Source organism: Malurus melanocephalus, unplaced genomic scaffold (genome assembly GCF_030028575.1).
Source record: "Malurus melanocephalus ecotype Western Australia unplaced genomic scaffold, MMel_1.1 scaffold_34, whole genome shotgun sequence".
Lineage (NCBI taxonomy): Eukaryota > Metazoa > Chordata > Aves > Passeriformes > Maluridae > Malurus > Malurus melanocephalus.
Window position 1 is genome coordinate 3,274,295 of NW_026623266.1, and position 13,403 is coordinate 3,287,697.

General features: G+C 40.3%; 1 protein-coding gene across 3 annotated transcripts in view; it reads left to right on the forward strand.

Annotated features, from left to right (window-relative positions):
* TENM4 (teneurin transmembrane protein 4) overlaps window positions 1-13,403 on the forward strand; it is a 585,345-nt gene that overhangs the window by 487,443 nt on the left and 84,499 nt on the right. For all 3 annotated transcript variants that reach the window (XM_057364068.1, XM_057364069.1, XM_057364070.1), the window contains one exon: window positions 2,079-2,295. In XM_057364068.1, the coding sequence (XP_057220051.1) occupies window positions 2,079-2,295 (217 nt within the window). The remainder of the gene's footprint in view (window positions 1-2,078; window positions 2,296-13,403) is intronic.

The following is a 13,403-nucleotide window of genomic DNA, read 5'->3' on the forward strand; positions in this document are numbered from 1 at the left end:
TGGCTAAGCCTATTATTCTGTGAATGGTCTGCCAAACTCCATCTGATTTTTTTTTGTGTTTTTTTAGTAGGTAGCTGTGGCTAAGCCTATTATTCTGTGAATGGTCTGCCAAACTCCATCTGAGATTTGACCTTCCAGAATCCYACTGATCTAATAATTTTCAGCAAGTAATTGTTTTAATGGGCAGAGAAACACTAATTAGTTCTTTTTCATTAACACTAGTCATCAAAAGAAAAGGCCAATGGGTAGGTTTAGTGCCTGAGATGAAAATTTTTTGTGGCAATTTTGCAAGGAGTTATAAAGATGCAGAGATATTAGAACAGACAGAGGTGAGAGTAACAGATGGGATTTTCCAAAGCACTTTTGCTGGCCTAACAGTGTTCCCATTATTGTTAACAGCTACTGCAGAACACTTGTGAAAATGACCCAGTGTGTGTGTGTGTGTGTACATGTACRTGTACATGGAGCAGGTGCTCATTGTTTTTGATCTACTTGGAGGCAGGAAGCTCTGGGAACCCTGGCCAGGCCTCTTGTTCAGCTTTCTGTGTATGAGTGACCACATGAAATGATTTTGTCTGTGATGTTAGAAACACTAAAATATTCCRAAACTGGAACAGGTATAACTCAACAGAATTCCAGTCCATGATGTRTGAGCCATCTTAAGTACTAGAACAATAAAAGGTAAGAGTCCATCCTCTTTGTATTGCAGTAAATACAAGGAACTGCCCATAACATGAGTGAAAGGACTTCTTATTCGGCCTGGTAAAACTGGGACAAAACTGAAGCTCACCAACAGTAATAACAATAAACTGTCYAGTTTTAATTAACTGTTTCTTTGAGATAATAAATAATTTATCCTGAAAACTAAAGATTTCATCCTAATTCAGGAGAGAACTACCTCTCAGGACAGTGYTACTCTTCAGGCATGCTCATTTCTTGCCTCTCTGCTGGAGTTGTTARTGGAATGCTTGCTGTAAAGGTGGTTTCTCTGATATATGGGGCTCCCAGCAGCTACACAGGGACCAGCCACTCATTTCACATAGGTCTGTGAACAGCCATCACATGGTAGTAATTTTCATTCACTGTCAAACTGTCTTGCTTGAACTGATGAGTTGGAAGTGAAGGGCTCCATATCCCATTACCCCAGAACAAAAACATCCAGTTCCCTTATCTGATTTAAAGATCTGTCTCTACTACATGCTAACAATGTTTATTGCTAAATGTGATGCTTCATCAAACCTCTTTTGAGCTTTTTTTGTATTTCCTTTCCTGTCACTGCTTCTTACTGTGCTGTTTGCAATGAGCAGTGGCATCTCAAATGAGTGGGGGATGTTGGTATGGCAGTGGGAAGGGAAGTCTGTGCATGTGATGGCTTGACAGATGTGCAAAGCCTCATTTTACTGGAGTGTGCTCAACAAGCTTTTTCATGTGTGTCCACTGCTGTTATTATTGTTTCTAATTTGATGGTGCTGAAAATGCAAGATTCACTCCCAAGAGTTTGAGGTCATCTGTTACTCTGTGTCAGTATCAAATCAATGTGATAAAGGTCAAAAGAGATCAAACCTTCCCAGCAAAATCTCCTTTACTTTCTATTGTTTTATTTGTGTACATGTATAGATCTCTCTGCAGCCATGATAGATATTTAGATACACCATTTAGTCCTGCAAAAGTGAACCTGACAGCTTTGGTGTGATGCAACATGTCTGTGATWTGTGCAAGGAGCAGGAGCAGGGTACAGAGGGTGTGTATATTGGCAATAAAACACACAACCTTTTGGGTCTCTGGAGTTATCCAAGTGACGGAATTGTGGAATGGCACATCTTAGAATTAATCTAAAATATGCATTTTTGAGGGCCCAATCTAATATATAAATTTTCATATATTAAATTCTACTGCATATTTATGTTACATATTAAAGTTGGTTTAGGTTCTTTATTGTGACTTTAAGTGAACATGCCTTGCTCAATGTAAATGAAAATCCATATTTCTCTGTTGTGTACATTGGAAAGAGTTCTTTCAMCCTGAAGTCTGCAGCACTCCATTACCATTGCTCTAAAATGTTCCTTCCTGTTCTGTAGATGGCCTGGTGGATTGCATGGACCCAGACTGCTGCTTGCAGCCACTGTGCCACGTTAATGCGCTGTGCCTGGGCTCCCCGGACCCCCTGGATATCATCCAGGAGACACAGGCWCCCGTCTCCCAGCAGAGCTTGCATTCCTTCTATGATCGAATCAAGTTCCTGATTGGCAAGGACAGCACTCACGTCATCCCAGGGGACAATCCTTTTGAAGGCGGGTAAGTGAATTTTGGGGTTGATTCAGTAAGTGGTAAAGCATAAGCCACTTGGACATTTAAAGATRCTGAAGGGCAGCAAGATGCAGAATATCAAAATGGTTTAAGTGGAGTAGAAACCTGAAGAATTTTGTAGCTGATGTAGTTCTGTTGACTRTCTCTTCTACAATTTCCTGCCAGCCTGTAATGCAAGATGCTTCTCTCCAAACACGTGTGAGCAGTTGTATCTATCCTTACTTCCCTTATTTCAAGGAGTGAAAGGCATCCATTCAGCTCTTCTAGTTTAAGTGCCTGATACTGCCCACAAGAATCTCCTAAACAGCAGTGGCAGATCTTCCTTTGACAGAGACAAAAGAGAAGGAAACAAGAATGCTATTTGCAATCTATAGTGTGACTATTAGAGACTGCAAAAGAACTGAGCAAAATCTTTCCGTCTAGGAAGGGCTCTTAGGGTGATTATCCATGTAAGCAATCAGGTTGCATATAGATTGGTTTTAAATCCAAGACATTCTTTTTTCGCTGCAATCATCATCAAGAAACAGGAACTGGGAGTTCACTTAGGCAGTTCACTTCTGTGACTGCATCTCAGCAAGTCATTTTAAGTATATTCCTGAGCCAGTCATCTCTTTAAAATCACTGCTTGTAATAGGGTAACTGGGATGTCAGATTCTTAGATYGTTGAATGTCTGCCCTGAATGTTGCCTTTCAGAAGTACTGACCCTGATCCTGGAGGTGGTTYTCAGCACTTAGGTTTGAACTCTTGAACTTCACCTAGTCATGGACTGCTTTTAGCTTTTCCGCACGCAGCAGTTAATCAGTTGGCACTGAAGATACACAACCCTCATCATGTTTGTGTGGGTATTTATTTCAGCACTGGCTTCTCAACTGACCTCTCAGGTCCCTCTAGGTCTGACCTAATGCTTTTCATSAAGGGACATTGCCAGCATCTCTTGGCTACCTCCTCCCGTGCATTGCCCTTTTTGGTAGTCTACAGGCTGACCATAGCAGTGACAGAGAACTGGCCTGGTGTGATAGCTTCCCTGATATTTTTTGCTTCCAAGGTCTTCAGCGTCCAAGAAATCTGTCAACAGTGATTCAGATTAATACCAAACACTTATTATACTGCTAATTGTTGTCCTTCATCAGCGTTCTGAAGATCACYGAACAGTCAACTCTGGACTAGTTGATGTGGCTTGTTGCTGTAAAATCAGGCTTCAGAATATAAAATACATTATGCTCACAACTTCATTCTTCTGATGTCTTTACAGTAGAAATTCCTCAGCATTTCCACAGTGGACTCTGTGGTCTCAGGTCCCTATGTATTCTTTCAGACAGGCAGAGCGTTCTGGTACACACACATCTGTGTTTAGTGAACTTTCCATACAGCTAATGAACTATAGGTATCTTCACACATGTGTGATAAAAAAATTTAAATTGCATCTTCTCTTTAAGGGCTGCTTGCATTCCACTGCACACAGAGCTGGGGGAACATAGTGGGAATTTCTGATTTTTACAGTGAATTTATTTCTGAGYGAGCCAGCAGAGGACCCACAGAAAGAATGTGTCATTTAGAGTGACATAGATTCCTACAGTAGTTAGAAGTGTTTCATAGGTCTGATGATAGATCTCTATATAGGAAGGAATTACTAACCATCTGTAGAAATCCTGCTAAGGAAAGTTTCAGAATTCAAAAGGAGTACCTGCTAGCAGAAATGTTTGTCTGGTATGTAGGTTACCGGAGTGAGGGAATGCAAATATTTGGATCAATAAGAAGGGTTTTAATGACTGCTTTTCATTAAATGCAGTGAAACTAATAAAACTTGTCCTAAATAGATAGCATGAAGAATTACACAGACGTAGTGATGATTTATGAGGTTGCCATTCTCACATTATAAGCATAGAGTGCGTGCCACTAAATGTGATCTGTAGATACGTCACAGAAAGCTGTGATTGTATTGCATCTCTMAAGTTAAGTGTCTTGATTTTCACAAGAGTGATTGCAAGTGACATTGAAGAATCTCAACAGAACTTGTATTTCCCYTAAGAGAGCATATAGTCCAGGCTCATCAGAGAGTTGGGTTGTTGAAAATGCCACTACATTTTTGGGATCTCAAGAGGCATCACAACTTCCTGTTAGTTCTTAACGATTCTGTAGATCAACCATTGCAAGAGTTTTCTGCTTACTTGGCCTCTCTTTGTAGTTTCAATTGCCTGTTTCACCTAGMAAGCTGGACCTTTGAACAGCTCCTCTTGTCACTGTGGAAATGACAGTGCTTCAGCAATGGTCAGTGCCAGGTACCATCTGAGACCCAGTTAGTCTGGGCAAAYGGGACTGCCTGTATTTACGTGTGTGGATGTGTCACACATGTGGCAGTAGCATTGTGGCTGAAACTCCACCAGTTGCTTTTACAGCAGGCAGGTGATAATATCCCTCTTATCACTAGAGCTGCTCAGTGTCTCCATGAAAATCACAGCAGCAGCTGGGGACAGGATGAACTGTTTTCATCACTCCTTCCAGCTGCTGGCTTAAAAGTTCATCCCACAGGAGGGAGTTATTCTTATGAAGGGCTCTGGCATCCTGTCTTAGGACAACCCTCTCCCATTGCTGCTGGGGTGATTCATGAAGCCATCTCCTTCYTGGTGCCGACCAGGACTGTAGATTGCTGGGCATGGAACTTCAGACATCTTTCTGTCCCAGTGCCATCATCCTTACAGGGTAGGGTGTGAGTTGGATCCATGTCATTTGCTGTGAGCAGTCCCCCATGAGCAGACGATAGAGAGGTGACACAGATCTCTGTGTCCTGTGTGTCTGGTGTCCTGCATGGGCCCCAGTGGCACAGGCACACTCATCATTCAGATCAGGAGCTACAGCCTGCTCCTTAGGGCCTCACCAGGTCATGGCTGACTGATTGTCACCCTGGGGGAACCCGGGCACATTTGCATCTCACTATGGCCTGTGCAGAAGTGGCAGCAGTGTGAGGGAGATGACTGAATATCTCTGCAGTATATTTCCTGAGCTTCAAAACCACAGCTTAGCCACTCTTCAGAGAGAACAGCAGTGCAGATCACCTAATGGATACAAATAAATGAATGTCTCATGACAGCTAGCCTTTGAGTGAATTTATTATTGAATTACACTCTAGCTTTTTAAGAACAAGCTGAGCTGACAAGCTCTTTCACCAATGCAGAGGAAAAAGCAAGACAGTGATAAATTACCCTGATGGATAAAGGCAAAGACCTTGTCTCTTCCCAAATACCAGCAATTATATATTATTCATGTTTGGGAAGGAAAARTAATCATTGCCCATATTGAGATGAGTGTTTATGATGATAAAGCAAGTAGCTAAATTAAATTCTAAATGCGCAGAATGTCTTTTCACATCATTTTGATGAACAGATAACAAGTACTCCTCTACTACTTGGTCGTTCTTCTATTGATTTTGAAACCACTTACTCTTGCTGTTTGCTTTGTTGTTTTTAAGCTGTTCTAAGTTGTCCATCACCATAAGGAGTAGCACAAGAYGCAGGGGTGTCAAGTAGTTGACTGCAAAGTAGGAAACCTGATATATTTGTTCTCTTTCGAGGGACAGTGCCAGAAAATGGCAACAGCAGGCTAAAGTCCTGATCCACAGTCTTTTATGGTAAGTGTTGGCATAGGTTGAAGTACCTCAGAAAACGGTGTGCAGAATTGACACTTTTGTAAAGTAAAATTTGAAAAGCAATCAGTTGACTTGGAAGTAAGTGTGTTTTATACCCCTTCTGTTTTGAGACAGATTGTGTGTATCTACTTGCTGCCAGTAATAACAACCTGTTCTGCTTACTTGGACAGTTAGAAATAACCATCTGAGTTACRTGAAACATCACAGAGCAGCATCTGGTATCAGAGTAGTCCCTGACTGCCCTTAGGTCAGCAGTCTACATACAAAAAGTTAGTTAGTTTTCATAGTTTAAAATTCTGATCACAATTACCTTTGTACATTTTTTCCCACTGCTGGCTGACAAGTTATCTGTAAACAAGTCACTCAACCTTTCTGTGTCCCCTYTGTGTACCAGGCAGTACAATGTACTGTAATACTGATCAGGTAGAGTTGGAGTTGGAGCACAGTTAGAAGCTCAGAGACARGTATGCTATAAATGCCTGTGAATAAATAAATAAATGGGATTTATTGTCAGAGAGTTAAATTTCATTGATCCCAAGCCCYATCAAAACCAAAAATGTGAATATTCATCATGGCCAAAGAAGACCTAAGAAAATAGGGGGGGATTGAAATGTTTTTTCAGAATGTTTCGGTAGTCCATCTGGTCAGTCCTAAGTAATTTCAAAGAATATTGAGATGTTTCCTTACTATCCTTGAGGGTGTACAGGGCTTATTTTTTTTTCAATGTTTGCCATTTTCTTTTGATTYTGAACTCATCATGACATTATTTCCATACAGTAAATTAATGAAATATATGCAGCTACATAGTTCAACTTCGTGGAATTTGCAGGACTCCACAAAAGCAAAGCTCCTGTCCATATTTATGTTCTTTCCCATAACATAGATARTGTAATCATGATGTAATTATATTCCTAAGTGTCAGTAGAAGGGATTTGGTTGGACTCAGTGATCTTTGAKGTCTTTTCCAACCTTAATCATTCTGTGTTTCARTAAGTCCTGTGTACTGTCATTAGAGAAACTGGGATGCAGCTTTGAAAAATTATTTTTAAAATATTAGATATTTATTACCAAGCACAAACYCCTGAATAGGATCTTCTGAGTGTGATTTGGGCATGTTTCCAGGGTCCAGCAAGGARCCTGATAGAAATGCTACACCATCTTGCACCTGGAATTAAAAGGTCTCAGGTGATACCTATGTCCCAAGGAGTGTGCAGAAAACAAATCTCAAGCCTTCAAAACTCACAAGGATGAAAAAAACCTCCTAATGGGTTAAGTAGCTCCCAGATAACTGAGGTGCTGACATGCGCTTTTGGATTTAGGAGTCTAAACTATGGCGTCAGAGCTGATGCATTCTCTTGGATCTGCATGTAGATATTTGATTTATATTTATTCAGTATTTAAGGTACTTTCCTGAGAAAAAAACTAACTTATCAGGAAGAGACTGTCCTTTGAGTGTGAGATTTATTTACTAAATTGGTTAAAACCTCCTATATAAAAATGCAGTTTTATTATCCTGAGCATAAAATTTTACGTATTTTATTGGACTTTTTTTTCTTAATTTCTTTGGATCATTACTAATCTATCAGACAGCTTATATGTAGTTAAAGAACTTTCCCTATGATCATCAAAAAGATAGATCATTTTATAATTAACCTGGAAATAATGTATTTTTCCTTCTCTTCTGCTCAGTTTTGTTTTCATGGTGCCTCAGATTCAGTGAAAGGAAGTGCTTTTATTCCTGTCCTTCTGCAGAGCTGAATATGTGGCCAGAGTTTACTAAATAAATACCAGATGTAAAATACTGTCATAATACAGAACAGCTAAGTTCTGCAGACATTTTTAGTGAAGACTTGACATGAATATATTATTCATCTCTGAAAGTTATTGCAGCATAAACTCTTTACCTCTCATAGAAATAATGGTTATAAAATGACTTCTGAAAAATCATGAAATAAGCATAATTCAGTATTAGGTGGAAAAATTATCTTGCACTTTATGTRTTACTGGACACTTGGCTTGGATTGTACATACCTAGGATAATTTGACTGGGATTCTGTTTCTTTGATACCTTCTGCAAAGCAGGAGAATGTTTCTTTGGTTGTACTGGAGAAAAGGAGAGAGTCACCAACTAAACATTAGTCAACCACATTGTGAATGAAAGTATTCTTCACTGAAACTTTGCAGTAAAGCACAGCCCAACTTTATTATGTGTTGCATTTTCTATAAAACTCTATTCTAAAATACTTTCATTAAACAGTTAGAGTCAGTTTTACAATTTCACAGACGTCATCAGCATCTTTTCCTCTGCTGAGTAGCCTTCCCATATCCCTTATCCTCCCACCTTACCATTATAGCTYGACTGAGAAATCTTGAGATGTAGAAATGGTGAGTCAATGAGGCATAGAGACACAAGATGCTTTGGATGGCAGGAGTGGCATCTCTATCCAACAGTGGCCAGATTGCTTGGCGCATCGGACGAAGATTATGCTGTCGTAAAGAGAAAGGACACACATCAAGAGGTGGATAATGCTCAGTTCTTGGGAGATTTCAAAGCAATACAGACCTGWGTCTTTCAGGAATGGAGCCAACAGGGAATTCTTCTGAAAGGAATAATCGTAAGTTTTCTAGAAGTGGTAGGTGGTCCTCGAAAGAGTACATTTTGTTACCAAATTGCATGCAATAAAGACACCTCCTTTTCCTTTTGGAGGAGCTACAACCAGCAGTCACTGATAGTGCTGGAAAGAGATGATGCTCAAGGAGATGCTTAAGAACCATCAGTTTATAAGTCTTCACAGAGAAGAATGGAGTCAGGTACATGCAGTGGAAAGCATGAGAAACTGAGCAACAGCTGGTCACCAAACCAAGTCCTTGCATGTATACTAAAAATGTCAGATGAAAAAGGCCCACTGCTTCGATATYGTCAAGTTAGACCAGATCTGAAGAGGCTGCAAGAATAAAATCTGCACCTAGAGATCTTATTATAAGTTTTGAATTATAGGCAGCTTCTTTTTTCACTTCAAATACCAATTTTATTAGCCACATTTGTAAAAGTATCTGAGCTTTATGTGGCTTTTTCCCTTGTCCTTCTTCAGACAATTAAAGCAATGGGTTTTCACTGGAGCTTTTAATTCACTTTGCTTTACTGTGTCTTTTGTGGAATATCTAAATACTGTAGAAGGCTTCTTGCAAAAGGTTAACAGCTAAGGACCATTCCCACATAATCATCAGCATCTCCTAATCCTTCAGAGGTGGGACCTTAGTACCTTCACTAAGTAGGTTAAACAAACAGGGCAGATGCAGTTTCTTGCTGCAAACAACTTAAGAGTTGATGTCCTTTTACTGTTTCTGTTCASAGCTGTTAAAAACTTTGCTCTTCATGACCCATTCTCCTTCTCCAGGGTCCCTGTTCCATCAGCTGCTCACAAAGCAGAATGGCAGGATCTGTTGCAAACCATGTCTGTCAGTGCTGCTCAGCAGGTCCCCATTTGGGATGGTCAAACGTTAGTCCTTTTGTCATGTTGTCACCGTCATTCTGGTGCTTCCCTTAGTGTTAACTCCTTGAACAAGCCTAATCAATTATTTAGACCGATAGAATCAATTATTTAAACCAACAGAATGGTTTGGGGTAAAAGGGACCTTTAAATGCCATCTGGCCCCTGCCATGAGTACGGACACCTTCAACTGTATCAGGTTGCTCAAAGCCCCATCCAACTTGGCCTTGAATGGTTCCAGGGATGGGGCAGCCATGTTCTCTCCCAACAGCCTGGGCCAGTGTTTTATCATCCTTATCATAAACTTCCYTAAATCTGGTGAGATTTGCTTCTTCCTTAATCTGGTGAGAATCTACCCTTTCAGTTTAGAACCGTTATTCCATGTCCTATTGCACAAGGACCTGCTGAATCCAGCAGAATTGTATCCTAGCTGCCCAACACATGCCAAATGCTTTCAGAAACTCACTTGTGCTGTCTGTGGTAGTGTGGGGCTCTTTCTGATGACTGCTCTTCAATTTTGATTTCCTATATAAGAGTGCCTTTTTTTCTTTTTAACAAGGAGACATTCAGAAGGATTATTTCCATTCTTTTTCCTGACCTTAATTCCTTAATTCAGATGGCAGCTAAGAACAGTACATAGGTTTTGACTTTAAGCTTTTCCTACAACTAAACYGAACTAAAAAAGCCAGATGGATTGACTCAGTTCAAGGAAAGACTGTCAGGGAGTTTTCTCCACAGTTAAGAGGCAAGTGGGTAGGGCTGTTTTTACCGACAGCTTTTGAGGGAAATACTGCCACAAGCAATGAACTTGAACGTCTCTGTGTTCTGATCTTTCCTCTTCTTCTTTTGTCCTTCATCTGCCAGCTCAGCCATTTTCTCTGTGTCTGTGTGCTTGATCATGATGCCCTTAGCTTTTGCCTTGGCATTCTACCAAGTGTTCTGTCTATCCTGGTACTAGACTGCCCTGAGGTTGTTTAACATTAGACAGGTGCATTCAACCCAAAAAGGATGAGGTACATTTTGCTTTATCCTCTCTTACTCCCCAGCAAAAAGGCCAMAGCAGCTGAAGCCAAGAGATCGTAGCAAATGGCTGTACTTGTAGGCACTCACCAGCCTGAGCATATCACAGATGAACTGCTTTGAGAATGTCAAAATCCCTATGCAAGGGATTATGAGATTACTGCAATTATTATTCTTGTGTCTCTGTAAAGAGGGGATTGTTATTTTGCAGGTGGAGTAAAGAGACATAAACARACCAGCTGACATGACTGGTGTCACACAGAAAGGTTGTAGCAGAGGAAGAAATAGAACTGAGATCAYCTAATTTCATTAATAACATTCTTTCCAATGAACTATAACTTTCTCGATTTTTTTTYTGTGGAGCTCTGTTGGAGTTTTATCCTGAGCAGAAGGATAAATCCTTTGTATATGTGTGTGTATTTATGTATACCAATAAAACATGAAAGTGATAAGTTCAAAGAGATTTATAATGTTAAATTAAAATATTTATTATTAATAACTTGGCTGAGGATGGCTAAGCAATCATGATAACCATTTTCACACGTCTGAACTCTTTAAATGAGAAGGTCCAATGAGTTATGTTGGAAGTATTTTGAGGAGCAACAGAAATTAATCTAAGTGAGATTTCCCATGGCTCCTATCCTCAGTCAAGGAAAGGGTATACATTTCTGGCAGAAAAAGGGGGTTTAGGACGCGTGGAATTTTCTTCTTCCAGTGAAAATAGCAGAAGCAATGTTTTTCTCTTATTTCCAAATGCCAAGCACAGTCACCAGAAAACATCTGTGAGTAAAGTGTATTGGAAGGACCAGTGTGTAAGTTGTGAGACACTGGATCAGAGTTAGTATTAAAGACAAATCCTTAATGTGCTCCCATAAGGTGAAATGGCTTTTGTGGAATTTACTTTACTGGCTTCTGTTCTAAGGCTGTTTTGTCTGCTTGAGTTTTGTTGACAGTCTGTCAAACTTTATTTATATCTGAGTAATAGGAACGTAAAGGCATCCGTGCACCTCTGTCTCTTTTGCCACTGTGGCTCAGATCTTACCAGAAAGACTTAATTTAATTTTCTTGGGAATAAAGGATGACTTCGCAAAGCAACTGTGTAAAATTTCTGATACACCATCTGGCATTGTAGATACCATTTTGACTATGGCTTGGTCTTTCAGGCGAGCTTTTATATATAGTAAAAAAGAAAAAGGAAAAGTATAATTAAAGAGGAGGAAAAATGGAGACTGCTTCTCCTTGTAACCTAACAATCCTTACAGCCTTGTGTAACAGTAGTGAGGGAAACAAAACAAAACAAAACAAACAAAAATAAACCAAAAACTAGAGGCAATAGGTGGAAACTATTAATAATTTAATGGAAAGATGAGGCTCAGGCTACAAGAAATTGAATTTTGTTCAGCTGCAGAAAACACTCTGAACTAGCAGGCCTGGACTGATGGAATAAATCTCTTCTATTAACATGAGAGATAATTTTATGTAAATGCATTTGGAGACCTTCTAGCAGAGCTGAGCATCTTAGCAGYACCACTTAACTTCTTTGTAGGATAATTGCATTTAGACCAAGGTCAACTGAAGGAAATAGCTGACTAAATTAGCATTAACCAGGTTCCTGGGGGGTTTGGGACATTCTAGGTACTCGATCTTGCCTCCAGAAAGGACATGTTAACACTGGAGAAGCCAGCTGCTTCCAGTGCACCGTGTGAACTGTTTTATTCAAGTGGGGTAAATATTATCACCCAGGGAAGGAGATTTGAAACTYATCAGGGACAGTCTGGCCTCGAGTTTTCCTCCAGTTTCTATTCCTCCCTCTTTTAAATGGATTCAGATTCATTCATATTGCTCCAGCTTCTTTTATCACTGTGGTTTGGGAATGATGTCCCCTTAGTGGTACCCTCTCCTTATAGCATGGAAATAAAGCAATGGTTATAGTCCTCAGGAGGATGGTGGATGCAGCTGGGCTTGCTGATGAGCTGCTTCTCTGAGAAGAGATGGCCTCCGAGTCTGTGAGCACRTAGCTGTGCTAGCAGAGCTGGCTGAATGTTGGGAAGCATGGGCCAGGATGGGAACTGAGTCTGTCTCCAAAGGTGGGGCATCAAAGGCATTTGCTACAGCTGCCAAGGTGAGAGGAATCTCTGTGTTTGTCCAGGTTGTGCTGGTGCTTGTTGCAGAAACAGTTGTCAGTGATACGTAACGGAGCAGATGCTTGTGGATATAAAGCACATCCCTCATGCCAATGTGCTTGCAGTGTTACTTGTAACTTTGCAGCTGCTGGGACATGTGTGTAGGGCAGCAGGAGAGACACCTGCAACATTAATTTTTTTTCTTTTATTTGGTTTGAACTCTTGGAAGARAAAAAATAAGAACAGGTGGAAATGTTCTTCTTGGATTCGCAGAAATGCATGATCTTGTCTCCATTATTTTAAAACATTTGTAGTTGCAGTGTTTACTTGCATATGTGATACAGAACGCTGAGTCCTTCATAGTCAGGTCTTAGTAGAAAGAGTTTGCAGTGATTCCTTGTCTTTCACCAAATGTGCAGCCCATTTGATGAGAAGCTGTGAGAAGGCAGTTCAAACCCTTCCTCTGAGGAAARGAAGATGGGGCAAAGTGGAGCAGATCATGGAAAAATCTGGGAAGAGCAGGCCTAGGTTCTTCTCTTGGCTCAGAGATGTGCACAGACACATTCACTTGTGCAAAAATGGCACTCCAGATGGGGACTTGTTAATTCATTGGGGTTATTCCAAGCATTGACATTTTTCCAAGCATATTCCATGGCATCATGATCCTTCTGAATTGTGCTCTACCTGTGTGTTAGAGAGTGATATGCATAATACTCTACTGGATTATTTCTTTTTCTTTAATAGTTGGAAAGCCGAGTTAGAGCCCTCAATAGGAGAAGCAATAGAAGTATTAAGGACATTATTCTCCCCATTAGCCC